The sequence below is a fragment of the Emys orbicularis genome, chromosome 11 (genome assembly GCF_028017835.1).
Source record: "Emys orbicularis isolate rEmyOrb1 chromosome 11, rEmyOrb1.hap1, whole genome shotgun sequence".
NCBI classification, from domain to species: Eukaryota; Metazoa; Chordata; order Testudines; family Emydidae; genus Emys; species Emys orbicularis.
The window spans coordinates 62,346,577-62,361,385 of record NC_088693.1 but is presented as its reverse complement, the minus strand read 5'-3'; the positions used below and the strand labels follow the sequence as shown (position 1 = coordinate 62,361,385).

Here is a 14,809-nt window from a genome sequence, read left to right as displayed (position 1 = left end):
GTGCAGGAGGGAGCTCTGGGCTGGTGCAGAGTGTTGGGATGCAGGAGAGGGTGAGGGGTGTGGGCTCTGGGAGGGAGTTTGGGTGCAGGAGGGGGCTCCGGGCTGGGGTAGGGGATTGGGGTGCAGGAGGTGGTGAGGGGTCTGGGAGGGAGTTTGGGTGCAGGAGGGGGCTATGGGCTGGGGCAGGGGATTGGAGTGTGGGAGAGGGTGCAAGGTGCAGGCTCTGGCTGGGAGGCGCTTACCTCAGGTGGCTCCCGGCCGGCAGCACAGCAGGGCTCAGGCAGGCTGCCTGCCTGCCATAGCCTCACGCTGTTCCTGCACGTCTCACACACATCTCTGCATGCCCCTTGGGGAGAGTGGGGCAGCGGGTCTCCATGTGCTGCCTGCACCTGCAAGCACCGCTCCTGCAGCTCCCATTGGCCAGTTTCTGGCCAATGGGAGCTGTGAGGACAGTGCTGGGGGCAGGGGCAGAGCCACCTCTCCCCCAACCCCGCGAGGGGCATGCAGAGACGTGCCAGCAGCAGCAGTCTGCTTCCGGGAGCAGTGTGGGGCCACAGCAGGCAGGCAGCCTGCCTGAGCATCCTGCTGCGCCGCGGGACTTTTAGCGGCCCGGACTCAGAGATCGCGAGGGGGCAGAGGAGGCCGGACAGAAATGTTAGTCATGGCGGGCTGGACAGAAATGTTAGATGGGTGGGATCTGGCCCGTGGGTCAATATTTTGCCAACCCCTGCTCTAAAGGTTTAATTCTTAGCACAGTTAGGTTTGAATTTCGTGCTCTCTCTCCCCCATCACACTCACACCCTGCACCCGCCAAAAAAAGGCTGAAGAGAGAAATAACACGTCAGAGTATTCAAAAGAATTCTTGAATGGGACAGTTTTACCCAACTGATCAAAATAACACTGAATTACACATTTTTTTTCCAAAATGCGTATTGGAATGCAAAGTAAAAACCTAACTACTTCAAAGGAATTAGGATATCTTGGCAGAGTTTTTTTCCTGCAGAAAAACACGTAAGCCTGATTCTTCCATCCGTACTCATACTGAGCAAGACCTTACTCTATAAGTAGACCTCTTGATTCTGGATTAATTGTTTACCAAAATCATTTCTTCTAAAGAACAAGCTATTTTTTAATTTATTCAAGCAGAGAAAATTCTTCTAAGGCAAGCCAACTTCTGCTGTTTTTAAAAGTTAATATGTAACTATTCTGGAAAAAAAATTAACAACATTGGCTCCAAGGCCAAGAATATACTTGCCAAATTTCAGTCCAAAGCAAACTTACACAACTGAGATATAATGCACCTAGTATAAATTTTTTAACCTTGATTCCTTTGGGTAACCATAAATGTAAATGAGAAATTTGGGGCAGTGGAGGGGGGCTTATTTATTTGGTGCTGGTATTTCTCACAGCAGGGATGACAGAACTCAAAAGTATATGATATTATCATACCTAGAGCTTCTTGGCTTGGTGCTGGCTTGTCTCCCTGAGGATTTTCCAATTTTGTGTAAGCCCTGCACTCCAAATTAATAGTATTGGAGTCCTAGGAGTGGGGATGGAGGGAACAGTGCACCCCACTCCATGGTTTTGCTCTTCTCTGAGCCTGGTAGATATTTGGGCAGGGATTAATGCTGCTCCAAACATTAGCTCTCATTCTGTACCTGCACTCTTCTCATAAAATATTTACATGGCAAAGAACTAGCCATCACCACATAGGCTGGCACAGACTAACGTTTCATTCTCCTTTCCCTATGGCTCCCCAGGAGCCGAGGTGCTTGGAGGCCATATCTTCTGCTTCTTATGCAGCCCACCCACAAACCCCTCTCCTTGATGGAAGAATTCAAGATAAAATTTGTGAGGTGAATTTTGAGGAGTTTCCTGGGCCTTCTGTCTCTCTCCTGTGGGTTTTACTGCAGGAGGCCTTGGTCATTCCAATATAATGGGGTTTTGTCTCTCTTTCTCTAAGGTCCCCTAAACTATCTATGACTCTCCTACTACCACAGTATCTGATTGCCTTACAATCTTTAATGTATTTATCTGTGAGGTAGGGAAGAGTTATCTCCATTTTACAGAAAGGAAATGGAGGCACAGAGAGATTAAGTAATCTGACCAACACCATACAGGAAATCTGTGGCAGAGAAGAGAACTGAACCCGGGTCTCTTGGGTTTCAGGCTAGTACCTCATCCAACGTTTTGTTGGTTCCCCTACCATCACCGCTTTTTTCCTTTTATCCACTCTATAACTTTTCCAAAATTGGAGATGTTCTGAAAAGTTACAGAGCAGCAAAAGGAAAATAAAATTAACTCTAACTTTTCAAAATTTCTTCAAAGTTACAGTGTTCCATTTTTCCTTTTGCCACTCTTATTTTTTAGAAGTTGGAGAAGTTTATAAATTTATAGAGTGGAAAAGGAAAACAAAGTAGGGGGGAAAACAGACAAACAAAGCCCCTACAAGTCATTTATTCTATTGTAGTCAATGGGAAAAAGAGGAGACGGGGGGAAAAACAAAAATCAATTTTTAAACTGAATTGAAAATGAAATTGTAAGTCAAATCCAAATGAAAACTGTTTTGTTTTGAAATTTTTTGTGGAGGGATATTTTTTTTCCAAACAGATATATTATTAATGGATGAGAGTATCTGTATTACTTAAACAGCAAAGCTTTCCTAAGCTGGACTGATTTATTTATTTTTTTTGGTGAGAGGGATGAATTTAAAATGATATATTTTAGACACATGTAACAGCAGTTATAAGAGGAATCATTTATAATAAAAAGTGCTTTTTAGGCAATGATTTGGGATTTCAGTATTTTCTACTTACTGATGCTCTCTTACTACACAGGGATTTATTTTTCAGACACAGAGAAGAACTCTCCTCTGAGAGAAGAAACATTGCCTGTATACTTCCCATATTCTAAAAGATTAAATTCAATAGTAGTAGACTGTAGCTGACTCACTGAACTCACACAGGCATGAGTCTCTGGGAATCTAATGATTACCTATTATTCTAGCTTTAATGATCAGAGATAATAATACAGTCTCACACTTCAGCCTATTTCATATACTTAAAGTTATGGTTCAAGTATAATACAGTTAAATCAAGCCAAAGTCCAATCCTGCAAATGAATCTGCACAGGAAGACACCTGTGTGTGCAAGAGTCCCACTGACTTCAAGAATAGGATCCACTATTGTAAGTAGCTCCAAGTTTCCTTCACTTCCAAAAATTGCTACCATCCTGCAATACTATATTCTTGGTCTGCCACTACAGGATACAGTAGGTTTCTGAGTTTAGACTAGCTCATAAAATCAATATGAATTAATTCCAAAATAATAAATGACCACTGATTTTTTAAAATCCTTAAATATAGTAAAGAGGAAAAAGCAACTGATAGATGATGTAAAGGTCTGAAAAGAAAAACAGAAGTGCAACAGGAGCAGCAATCAATCATCAATTATCATAACAGAATAAAGAAAAAGCAAGCAATATGTTAGCTATACATCATACCAATCAGAATAAGAAAAATGTAGGGATTTATGGTGTGAAAAACTGTTAATTATATGAATTTTCACATCTCAGAAGAAAGTGTTGGTAACCTTCCCCCAAAGAATTATCTGCTCTTATGCTACTTAAGGGTATGCTTCAGCACTAGAGAACATGGTAGAAAACTGAAGTCAGAAAAAATTAACACTGAAGAATTTAACAAAATTGGAGAAAGAGAACGACTGACTGTTACTGCAACTCTTCCTTCAGTGTAGTCCTTGTCAATATAAACCAGTATGAGCATTCAAATTAATCTACGTTTTGTTTTTCCCTTAACTAAGAGGGTATCTATTCCAAAGGAATATTCTCATTTGAATGGAAAGGACATTACACATATAACTGCCTTCATCATCATAAGAATATACTCCTGAGAGCTTGTCTACCTGAAGAATTAGACCATGGTAAGCTGGAGTGTGACTCTATGCTGCTCTAGACTGCTCAAAGTGCATTAACGAACTGTTAATGTGTCTCAGCAGGATGTGTGCACACGGGCAGTTAGACCATGGCAGGGTAGTGTGGGGCAGATTCATACCCCCAGCTTGCCACGGTCTAATTGTTCGTGTAGACAAGCACTAAGAAAGCGGTCAATCTCTTTGTCCATAAATGGTGTAAGCCAGGGAGTAGGTGGAAAGGTGCTGTTAACATTTTTTTTAAGATATTGAAGCTGTAGAAGATTTTTAGACTTAACTTTTTTTAAAAAAAAATTCTTGAACTGTCAGATGTCAGAATTTGGAGGAACCAATACCTCTAACTCCTTGGATAAATTCCAAATTAAGTGAACCCATGCCTTCTTACATTGTAGAAAAATTAATATAATACTTTGGAGCTGTTTTTCCAGACTTCTGTGCCTTCTGGAAGTACCGTAAGTTACATTTGAAGGACAAGAGAAATGGGCAAGAGAGATCACTACATCCCACTCTAAGAGAAGTTAACCTCCAACAGCACTGATATATTGAAGTGTGGTATTTGCAACCAAAAAAGTAAAAATGGAAGGTTTGAGATGAATTCCACGGAGCTGTCTATCATCAGATTTGTAAAGGCTCTTATTTCATGTATTTTTCCCTGCATTGATTTTGTGAGTCAGAGTGCAATAATCCTAGCATGTTTTTTAAACCTGTGGTCATACTAGATGACATTTTGTGACACTGGAGTTAATCTAGCTGTGATGTTCTCACAATTGAATCTGTGTTATCTGAATCTTGAGAAAATTGAGTTTCCTGCTTCTGCAATGTTATGGAACTCACATTTTGTGCTAAAGAAATATAGAAAGTATTTTAGTTCATGTCTGTTGTTTGTATGCTGACATGTGAGTTATGTAATTTTAGTAATAAAAAGAAAATCTTAATAGGAAGTGCTCAAGTACTTTAGAGTTTTATATCATTGCAGAAAACTATTTCTTTATACTTTCTGACACCTTTTCCCAATTGGATTTCTCTATTAACACACCAAAATAAACTGGAGAAAGTAGTCAACGTCCGATTCCCTGTCATAAGTCTCTTGGGGATTCAACTTCCAATAAACTAATATTGCCACAAATTTTTAAAAAAGTGTCAATTCTCCTTATGATCCATTCTTGTATCAAAATAAACTAAAAAGAAAACAAAATATATCAAGTTTATTTTTTCAATATAGCCATCGTATTGCATTATAGTAATCTATTTGTCCGTATTTGCTGATACAATCTTATTCATCAATATCATTGGTGGTATCTATCCACAAAGATATTTTCCCAGAATGTCTCAGAGTTGGCATGTCAATTTCTAGAATGGCTTTTCCATTTTGAAAGTAAAAAATAAAGTTTGAAGTATAGGAATTTGATCTAGGTGACCAGATGAACTTCTCGACTTGTCTTTAGTAGACTTGCTTATAAATTAAACAAGGGCTTCTTTTTATTATTTCTTATCTAATGCATCTGCAAGACAAGTATTACAGTACTCTTAAACGCTACAACAGGAGCTGCATCTCACCCTTCTGCACAGAAAGGAAGACTCCCCTTACTAAGTCCTTGCAGATGGCTCTTCACAGAGTCAGGAAGGCTCTAGGGGAGCAGAGAGGGCAGGGAGCTATGCTAGGTGAGGTAGAAACTGGACAGCCCTATGGTGGTTGGTGGTGGGGAAGGATGCACCTCTAAAGGTTCCCTAAGAAAGAGAATACCCATTCCTCTTTGGTTTTCCACAGACAGTAAAGATATTGAATGGACTGTACAATTTTGCTGTATTTCTTGCCAATGTAGTGATTTGGGTTTTGGAGGAGGTGGGGAGCCACAATTTCAAGTGCATACCTTTCCATGTGAAAAGTATTTCTGAAGAGTATTTCCCTAATAGTTCCTCTAGGTTTTTCTACTTCTTATACAGTCAATGAGGCATCTATTAAACATGCAAAAGCAGAAGACAGTAATAATAGTATGAGAAAATAACAGTTCCTAACATATTTTATTTTCTTTCCCACTGAAATCTGATGCTTAGGAGGCCAAGCTTTCTAAGCACTCTTCCAGGTCCACAATGAGATGAAGCCCCCTTTACAGTCAAGATAACTGTAAAAGAAATTTTTGTACAAGGGAGGCTTCATTTCCCCCTTCATTATGTCCTAGCTCTCAGGAACAGCTTGGAACAGTCAAGGAACATCAGCAACTGGAAAATCTCTACTAAAGGATAAATAATAAACTCACCATATGGCCATAAATGTAGAAGTCTAGTAAATGTAGGTTTTAATTATGAAGATGGCTATTAAAGGACAGAATAAAGGGGGAAAATTGGGATGAACCGAAATGTCTGGGTTCATATCTTTCTAGAAATGGGATCTGGAATTATAAAAGTCAAAGTATATTCACAAACAGTCTTCAAACTAACATGCATATATCTTCTCGGAGAGGCATAGTTTTAATATTCTCAAGGGTTTGATTCTGAATGATAGGGTTATACCTTCCTTTTCCACATGTTAATTCTACTGGTGCTAATAGAGAAGACTAATCTAAACGTGTACTAAATATTGCAACTGAAATCACACAAACCCTTAGGTCCTTCATCCTTCTTGTTGGGAGTATCCCTGATAGGGTCATCAATACTGCAGTCTGTCCCTGCCCAGGAGAAATTACAAATGCAAGTGGCTTCATTACTACACACCTAGAAAAGAAAATGAAAATAACTGTTTTTGAAACACTTTTGATTAAGGTTATTCAGCATATGGTAGAAATAAGTTACAAGATACACAGGATAAAATTTACCAAAACACATACCATAACAAGAATGATTGTTTAGAATGTTCAAGAAATCAATAACCGTATCCAGTACCTAACAGGTTAGGATGGAATGTTCACCCCATACTAGCCCGGAAAACATGGATGTGGCTCAGAAGGTGTTAAGTAACTGATCGGTCACATGTAGGGAGAGTTAGGCTTGATGAGCAAGCAAAGCTGAGGAGCAGCAGCAGATGGGGCTGGTATAAGGCCACGCATTGAGGGCAGAAGGGGTCTGCCATGTGCAAGCCTCCAGTTGGTCTTTGGGCTTAAAAAGGAGAAGGGGAAAAACCCAGGAGAGAAGCAGCCCTGGGGATCCAGGCCCTGAGAAAAGGGCATACCCAGAGAGGTGTAGGAGAAGGAAGCCTGAAAGAGGTAAAGTAGGAAAAGGTTCAGGGAAAATGGTTACAAGGTTTGGGATGGTTCAGACCTTCACTGCTGATTCGAAGGTCCTTGGAACCTGGAGTACTGGGCAGGCCTGGGTTCCCCTCTCAGCCAGTAGGGAAGTGGCACAGTCTGGGCAGTGAATTGGAGGACTGCTTGAGAGAGTTCATACAGAGATCCTTTGATACCCTGGAAGGGAAAAACTATAGTGACTTGGCCAGAAGGACAAGCCATGAAGAGGGAGCACCCTGAGTTACAAAGGGGGAGCAATCAAGTCAAGAGGAAAGATGGAGGGACACAGGGTGAGCAACCAAAGGAGGAGGCATCAGACTGGCCAAGAGGTAATCCCGAGATACGGCCACAAGGAGGCGCCACAGTGGTGAGCTGTAAACCCCAAGACACAGGTATATCAAGTTCTTAGTTTTATTTAATTTCCCAGGTAGATACACTCAGAAGATAGCATGGCAAGAGTAGAAGACTCCATTAGAGCTCAACTGTCCCGTGGACTCTCGTCAGTGCAGGGGTATCGGGAGCTCTAAGAACCCTTGTTTTTATTCATGGGCAACTGAGAACTTGGGTCTGAGTGGATGAGGCATTTGGTGAAGCCACAGTCTAGCCCTTATTAATTTGCTCTTTTCATGAAGCTGTGAAAGGGGGACACAAATTAAGTTACTTGTTATATGTATCCATTTCCAAACTGATCATTGTAATCAGAACCACTTTCAAACTTTGGGCCTCATACTTCCTTAGGCAGCTTGTTCCAATGTAAGAGAGAGGGGGAATTCTGAGTTTCAACTGACAGTTTCTTCTTCATTCTTCCAGGTTGGTGGTGTCAGTCTATCCTCCAGCAGAATAGGCCAGGGCTTCATTTTAAGACTGCACTTAGAAGGATACCTCTGTGAAAATGTGTGCTTAAACCCACCAAAAATTACATTACACTTGTAATAAACATGAACTCCTACCAAACCCATAACATTTAAAATACTAATCAATAGTGGATGATGGCTGTAAATGGACGATGGTAAAAAGAAATTAGAGATGGAGTAAGTTGCTGAGGAAAGTGACTGAAGGAAGGTGTGGTGGAAAAGCAGATAAAGATAGAAAGAATGAAATTTTGATCAAGATTAGAAGGGCAGTTAGTCATCAATAGAGGTACCTAATCAACTGGTACATAATGTATAAAAACTATAGATTACATAGTCTATAGATAATGCTTAACCAAGTTGACAGACGGTACAATGCTGATAATCAAAAGTAAATAAGCCATGTAATTTTTGTTTATACCTTTATCTCATTCTGCATCCTCTAATGTTCACTAAAGAAGCTTATCAAGAAGGATAAAGATAACTTTAATCTTACTTGTAAGAAAGGTTTGTTGAACCGAAAATTCGAATTAGCAAAGGCACAATAGGAATGTGGAAAAAAATTCAAAGTCGTCAAGAGAATGTCTGGATCCCTTTCTTAACTCCTATATTGCCCGCGTTCTCTGTGCCTCTCTCTCTTTCTCCTTCATTCTGAACCCAATTCACCCTCCTTTCAGTCTGCCTCCCTTTACGGATTCTCTTCCCATATGAATCTTCCCCATAATAAGAAAACAATTTCCTAATATAGAGTCTAGTCCTCTACGGCACATATCTGTAGAAATTATAGCAGTCTATCTTATCCCTTGTTGACCCTGCTCTGCGTTTAAAAAAAAAAAAAGAAAGAAAAGGTGGGAGTGGGGGAAGCACAACTAGCCAGAAAAACAAAGTGTTTGATCAGTAGTTAAGACACTTGATAACTTAGTCAAATAGACTCAGAGGTGGACTATGAAGCATAACATCCCTCAGTGTAAACTGATGTGCTAGGGTGGAAATAGTGTCAAAACTAAGTATAGTTTAAACCAGGGGTTCCAAAATGTGGCCTCAGCCCACCTTGACACAGTGCTGGGTGGTCTACCAGCATGACTGCATTCTCCTGTCAAGCTCAGTCTTAGTACATCTTTAACTCCAAGTGACTCGTGTAATCTAAGTAAAAACTATATCAATGTAATGTTTTGAGCTGTACATGTTGGACAGAGTATAGAAAAAAATTATTTAAAAAAAATAAGCTGCAGTACTGTATGCAAGTTTAATTCTCGCGCATACAATGGTGTGTTTTGCTGCAAGGTAACCTAGCAATGTACAAACACTGCCATTTACAACTATAAAAAATGGCAAGCAGTATTTTAATCTGACATGGATCGATTTTATTTTTTGAAAACCAGAGGGTGCACTGGCGGAGAAGATAATGAGCGTCCCAGACCATCTACATCTACACAAAACGAGCCAGCCAAAAAAAAAAAAAATAAAGAAAGAAAGTGGTAAGAAGATATGATGACACGTTCTTGAAGTTTGGATTCTCCTTTACTGGATTGAATGAGTACCCATTGCCTCAGTGTGTTATATTATAAACTGTTATTTTATATTTTTAATTACAATATTTGATTCTTTTCTAATTAGTTGAGAATAGGGGGGTCTTTACTTACACAGCACAGAAATTCAGATGATATACAAAAAAATTTGAAAACACAGTGTTTAAAGTTGGTCAACTATTTTGTTTTAAAATCAACAAATAACACGTTAACAATTTTGTTAACATTGTTGTGTTGCTTATTCAGTTTTATACGCTGTACATTTATACATTGTGTTTTCCTTGTTTGAACACCACATTTCACTCAACATTTTTTTTAAAAAGTGTCATTTTCTTAAAAGTGTTTGGTTTCAAAGATCTTGATGCATTTCTCTGAGTGCATATTGCTAGGAATTTCTATCATTACAACTGTTTACATTAAAATGAAAAGAAAACATGTGCACTGTATTTACAGTTCTAGTGTATGTAATTAAAATTAACAATTTCCCTCAAGAAGTGTTAATGGGCTGCAGTGCCTACTGCAGCAGCACAGATGGACCTCCAAGAAAGAAGTTCGGGAACCCCGGTTTAAACAGTAATGACTTCTTTAATTAGGCAGAATAAGACAATCTGCATATGCAGAGGGCCAACATTCATATTTTCAGTCCAGAGTACAATGTAGCAGCGAGGAAGGCTAAGAGGATTAAATAGCCTGATGTTCTGTATTAAGAGTACATATTAACAGCCCTAGGAAAATGAGTTGTTAATGTATCGAGCGCTGGTTACTACCTTTGGAGCTTCCTGACCAGCACGATGCAATGGAGACAATAAATGGAACTGGAAGGCTCACATATGACACAATATTGGGATTATTTATCTGGGAGAGTCTGAGGCGATAAGAGGTATCCTATTAAATTCTATCAAATTAAGGTTAATAAACTGGAACAGAGGGATATAGGTTTATGTTCAGAGGAAGTATACTGCATGTAAAAAGAATCTGTGGAGAATAAAGAAAATAGTGTTGCTAAAGGAGGTGAGGACCAGTAGTTTAATATTTGAACACAAAATCAGCAAGTATGAGTGAATGCACACAAGAAGCACAAGTAAGAAGGTGCCATTTTCAGGTCTTGTCTACATGGGAGATTTTCCTTGGCTATTGCCTGCGGTGGCAAGCTATGAGTGTTGCTGCACAGGTGCAATCCCTGACATAGACAAGCAAAGTTATTTGCACCAATGGATCTTAATCCAATTTCAAGGAGGTATAGACACCTTACCAAAAGGAGTTAACCAGGCTTCAGATCATGACACAATCCTGAATACTGCTCATTTGTTTCCCCATACATTCAAAGTGAAACATGATCCATCCTGAAAGATGAACTTGCTCAGTGTGGTCTACTTTTCTCCAGTAGCCTTTCTGGAGCACCACTGAATGTCTATTTCTATTCCCTTTTGCTGGTGCTTTCCGATCTGCTCCAATCCTACGCAGGTCCCATGCCCTTGTCCCACTTATTTCTGCTTCCACCATTCTAAAGACCTCGCATCCAGATGGTACAGTAGGGCTTTCACAGTCTCTTCAAGCAGCCCAGAACACTGGCTATGCCATACTGGTTCTCAGTTTTAGGGCAAGAACCCTGAATTTCTGCAGCTTTAATACTGGATTCTGTGGCAAACTGAAATTATTCAGAGGTTTGAAATGTGTGGTGAAACATTAGGGAGGTTTTTATAGTACTGGAGTTTACTATTGACTTCAGTGGGAGCACAGGCCACTAGAAGTGCTTTTGAAAATCCCTCTCTAAATATTAACATGAAAACTACAGTGAATTGTGTTACACAATTTAAAAACCTTGTTTTCTCATGTTATCTATGCCTCTCACGTTGTCATAGTATTAAAGTATATCACAAAATCCAACACTTGTGTATTCAGGAAATCAGGAGGTCTTACTGAAGATTTTAGGTACAGTACACAACACTGTACATTAGGCCCTGTTTATAGTGGAAGTATGGACAGAGCTTGTCTGCTATCCCGCGGATATGGACTTACCCCATGATCTGAACAGACTTTTCCATTAGAACCAATAGGGCAGCTGCTTATGTTCAAGGACTGAATTGGTAGGCACTTCCTGTCTACACACATCATGTGAGGGCCACATGGAGCTCCATCTTCCACATATCCTAAATCTGTATCGTCATCTAAAAGCACATGAGCACCGCTAAGAGAAAAAGTTTTAAAATATTATTAATATTATGGCTAGAGCCTTTTAAAGATATTAAAACACAATAAAGGTAGGGATGTTAAAAGTGCTATAACTTCTTCGCTCCACAGCACACTATAGGAAAGGATATGGTATGCACAAATTCACACCAACATTTTTCTATTAATCACACAATTCTCACAGTAGTACTGACATGAAATAGCTATAACACGGAGAAGAATTCTAGGTTTTGACATACAATTTTAATTTGCTCTTAGTTTACATGTCTATAACTGAGAGAACCTCTTTCTTTTTTTCATATCATAGAATGATATTTCTAGAAAATATTACTAGTTAATGTATATATATTTATGCATATTTTATGAGAAATGTTTCATTCTTAAACTCTAATCTCAAATGGGAACAGGGAGTAAATACGGTGGAGAATGGTTGTATATATACACAAGAGAGTATTCTTTGTTACTTTTACTATTCTTAATAATCAAATTTTATTTAATTTTTTAAAAGCACCCATCCAGTAATCTGCATGCAGGACAATAAAAACATGTGCCTGTCCTCTGACCAATTAAATGATAACTAAAGATCTCCTCCTACCACAATCATTCATATAAAACAAATAATTCCTCTTGCTGAGATAGTACTGCTCAAAACCAGGAAGGCTTATATATGGATCTTTCGCTCTTCTGGATTATAATTCTTAAACTTCAGGGAAGAGCAATGTGATGCTGACCAGTAAGGTTTGATACCAGTCTCAAGAAGGTAACCTGTGAATCCACATGCTTTTCAATCCTTAAACGGAGAATATCAGTGATTTTTAATAAAAGGAGAAATACCATTTAAAATAGTGATTTTTACCTTTAATAACTTTAAATGTAGCTGTTGACATTTTTTATCTTTATCTTTTTCATAGCTTCCTAAATTCCAATTTCAGAAGGGACCATTGTGATTATCTAGCGTGACTTCCTGGATAGCACAGGCTACGTCTACACTTAAGACACTGCAGCAGCACAGCTGGAGCGCTGTGGTAGCACTTCATTGTAGAGACTACAGCAATGGGAGAGGTTCTCCTGTTGCTGTATGTAAGCCAGCTCTCCTGTTGCTATATAATTATTCTGTTGACATAACGCTGTCTGCACTGGGGGTTAGGGTCAATTTACCTACATCTCTCAAGGCTGTGGATTTTTCACACCCCTGAGAGACGTAGCTATGCTGATGTAACTTTTCAGCGTAGACCAGCCCTCAGCCATAAAACTTCCCCAAAGTAATTCCTAGAGCATATCATTTAGAAAAACATCCAATCTTGATTTTAAAATTGTCTGTGACAGAGAACCCTTCATGATCCTTGGTAAATTGGTCCAGTGATTAATCACCCTCACTGTCAAAAATTTACACCTTATTTCCAGTCTGAATTTGTCTAGCTTCAGTTTCCAGCCGCTGGATCATGCTATACCTTTCTCTACTAGATTGAAGAGCCTATTATTAAATATTTGTTCCCCCTGTAAGTACCTGAAGACTGATCAGGTCATACCTTAACCTTCTCTTTGTTAAGGGAAATAGACTCAAGGACCTCAATCTATCACTATAAAGACATGTTTTCCAAACTTTTAATCATTTTTGTGTCTCCTCTGACTCTTCTCCAATTTATCAACACCCTTCTTGAATTGTAGACACCAGACCAGGACACAGTATTCCATCCGCACCAAACAGAGAGGTAAAATAATCTTTCCGCTTCTACTTGAGATTCCCCTATTTATGCATCCAAGGATTGCATTAGCTCTTTTGGCCACAGCATCACACTGGGAGGTTGTGTTCAGCTGATTATCCCTCACAACCCCCAAATCTTTTTCAGAATCATTGATCCTCAGGATAGTCCACCATCGTGTAAGTATGGCCTATGTTCTTTGTCCCTCAATGTGTACATATAGCCAAATTAAAACTCATACTGCTTGTGCCCAGCTTATCAAATGCTCCAGATCACTCTGTACCAGTATCCTGTCCTCTTCTTTATTTACCCTTCTCCCAATTTTTGTGTCATCTGCAAACTTGATCAGTGATGGCTTTATTTTTTCTTCCAGATCATTAATAAAAATTGTTAAATAGCATATGGCCAAGAACCAAACCCTGTGGGACCCACTAGAGACATGCCCCTTTGATGATGGCCTCTTAATAATTAAATTTTCAGACTTATCAGTTAGCCAGCTTTTAATCCATCCACTTTGGTTACGGATAGAAAAACCATTCGTGTACGCTGTATAGTCTTTTACCTGCACTCCACTACACGCCCCTGGTGGTAAAAAGAGGTTGGGGTAATTTCTCCCTGAAGATGACCAATTCGTGGAACTCGAGTAAGATTAGTGCAGAGCAAAAAGCCACAGAACACATCACTGTGAAAGAAAAACAAAGACAAAGTTACCAAACAGAGTCCTACTAACAATATTTATAAGATACAAACTGTTGTGTCAAAAGCAATGAAGGCATGGAACCAACAATATTACTGCAATAAATAACTTAAGACCAGCTTCTGCCACTGCTGGTCACATAAAGTAATAACTTACTCAGTGAGTAGTACCACAGACTTTGGTGGTACTACTCTAAGTAAGGTACTACTTGAGGGGAATAAGGATGGCAGAAGCTAGTCATAATCAGCAGATGTTGTTAATTGTAAAAACAGAAACAAAATTCTACCAATTGGTTAATTATGAATAGCAGCATTTCCCCACGTTTATCTGAACAAAAATCTATTTCCACAAAAATACTTGAATATAATATTAAAAGGGGCACACAGGTGGACAAACTATGCATAGTTTTGTTATGCTAGACTACATTACATTGTGCTTTTTCAGGTAATTTGGTTACTCTATATTGATGCAGTTTGCTTATTTTGTATTTTATTTTATTCCCTATGTCATCACAGTACAATTATAATGATTGTAAGAATCAGTAATGTTCAGGGTGCACTACTGCATTCTTGGGAAAGAGACTGGCTTATCTGCTGCCACTGTATAACAAATAAATCACAATAGCCTACTAGCCTCAAGCTGGCTTCCCTTGCATGGACTGTCCAAATTTT

At 39.2% G+C, this 14,809-nt stretch overlaps 1 protein-coding gene across 1 annotated transcript in view; it reads right to left on the bottom strand.

Moving 5' to 3' along the window:
* ADAM23 (ADAM metallopeptidase domain 23) overlaps positions 1–14,809 on the bottom strand; it is a 171,887-nt gene that overhangs the window by 19,184 nt on the left and 137,894 nt on the right. The window contains exons 22-24 of the mRNA XM_065413052.1: positions 14,004–14,123; positions 11,568–11,736; positions 6,548–6,659 (exon numbers count right to left, since the gene is read on the bottom strand). Of these exons, the coding sequence (XP_065269124.1) occupies positions 6,548–6,659; positions 11,568–11,736; positions 14,004–14,123 (401 nt within the window). The remainder of the gene's footprint in view (positions 1–6,547; positions 6,660–11,567; positions 11,737–14,003; positions 14,124–14,809) is intronic.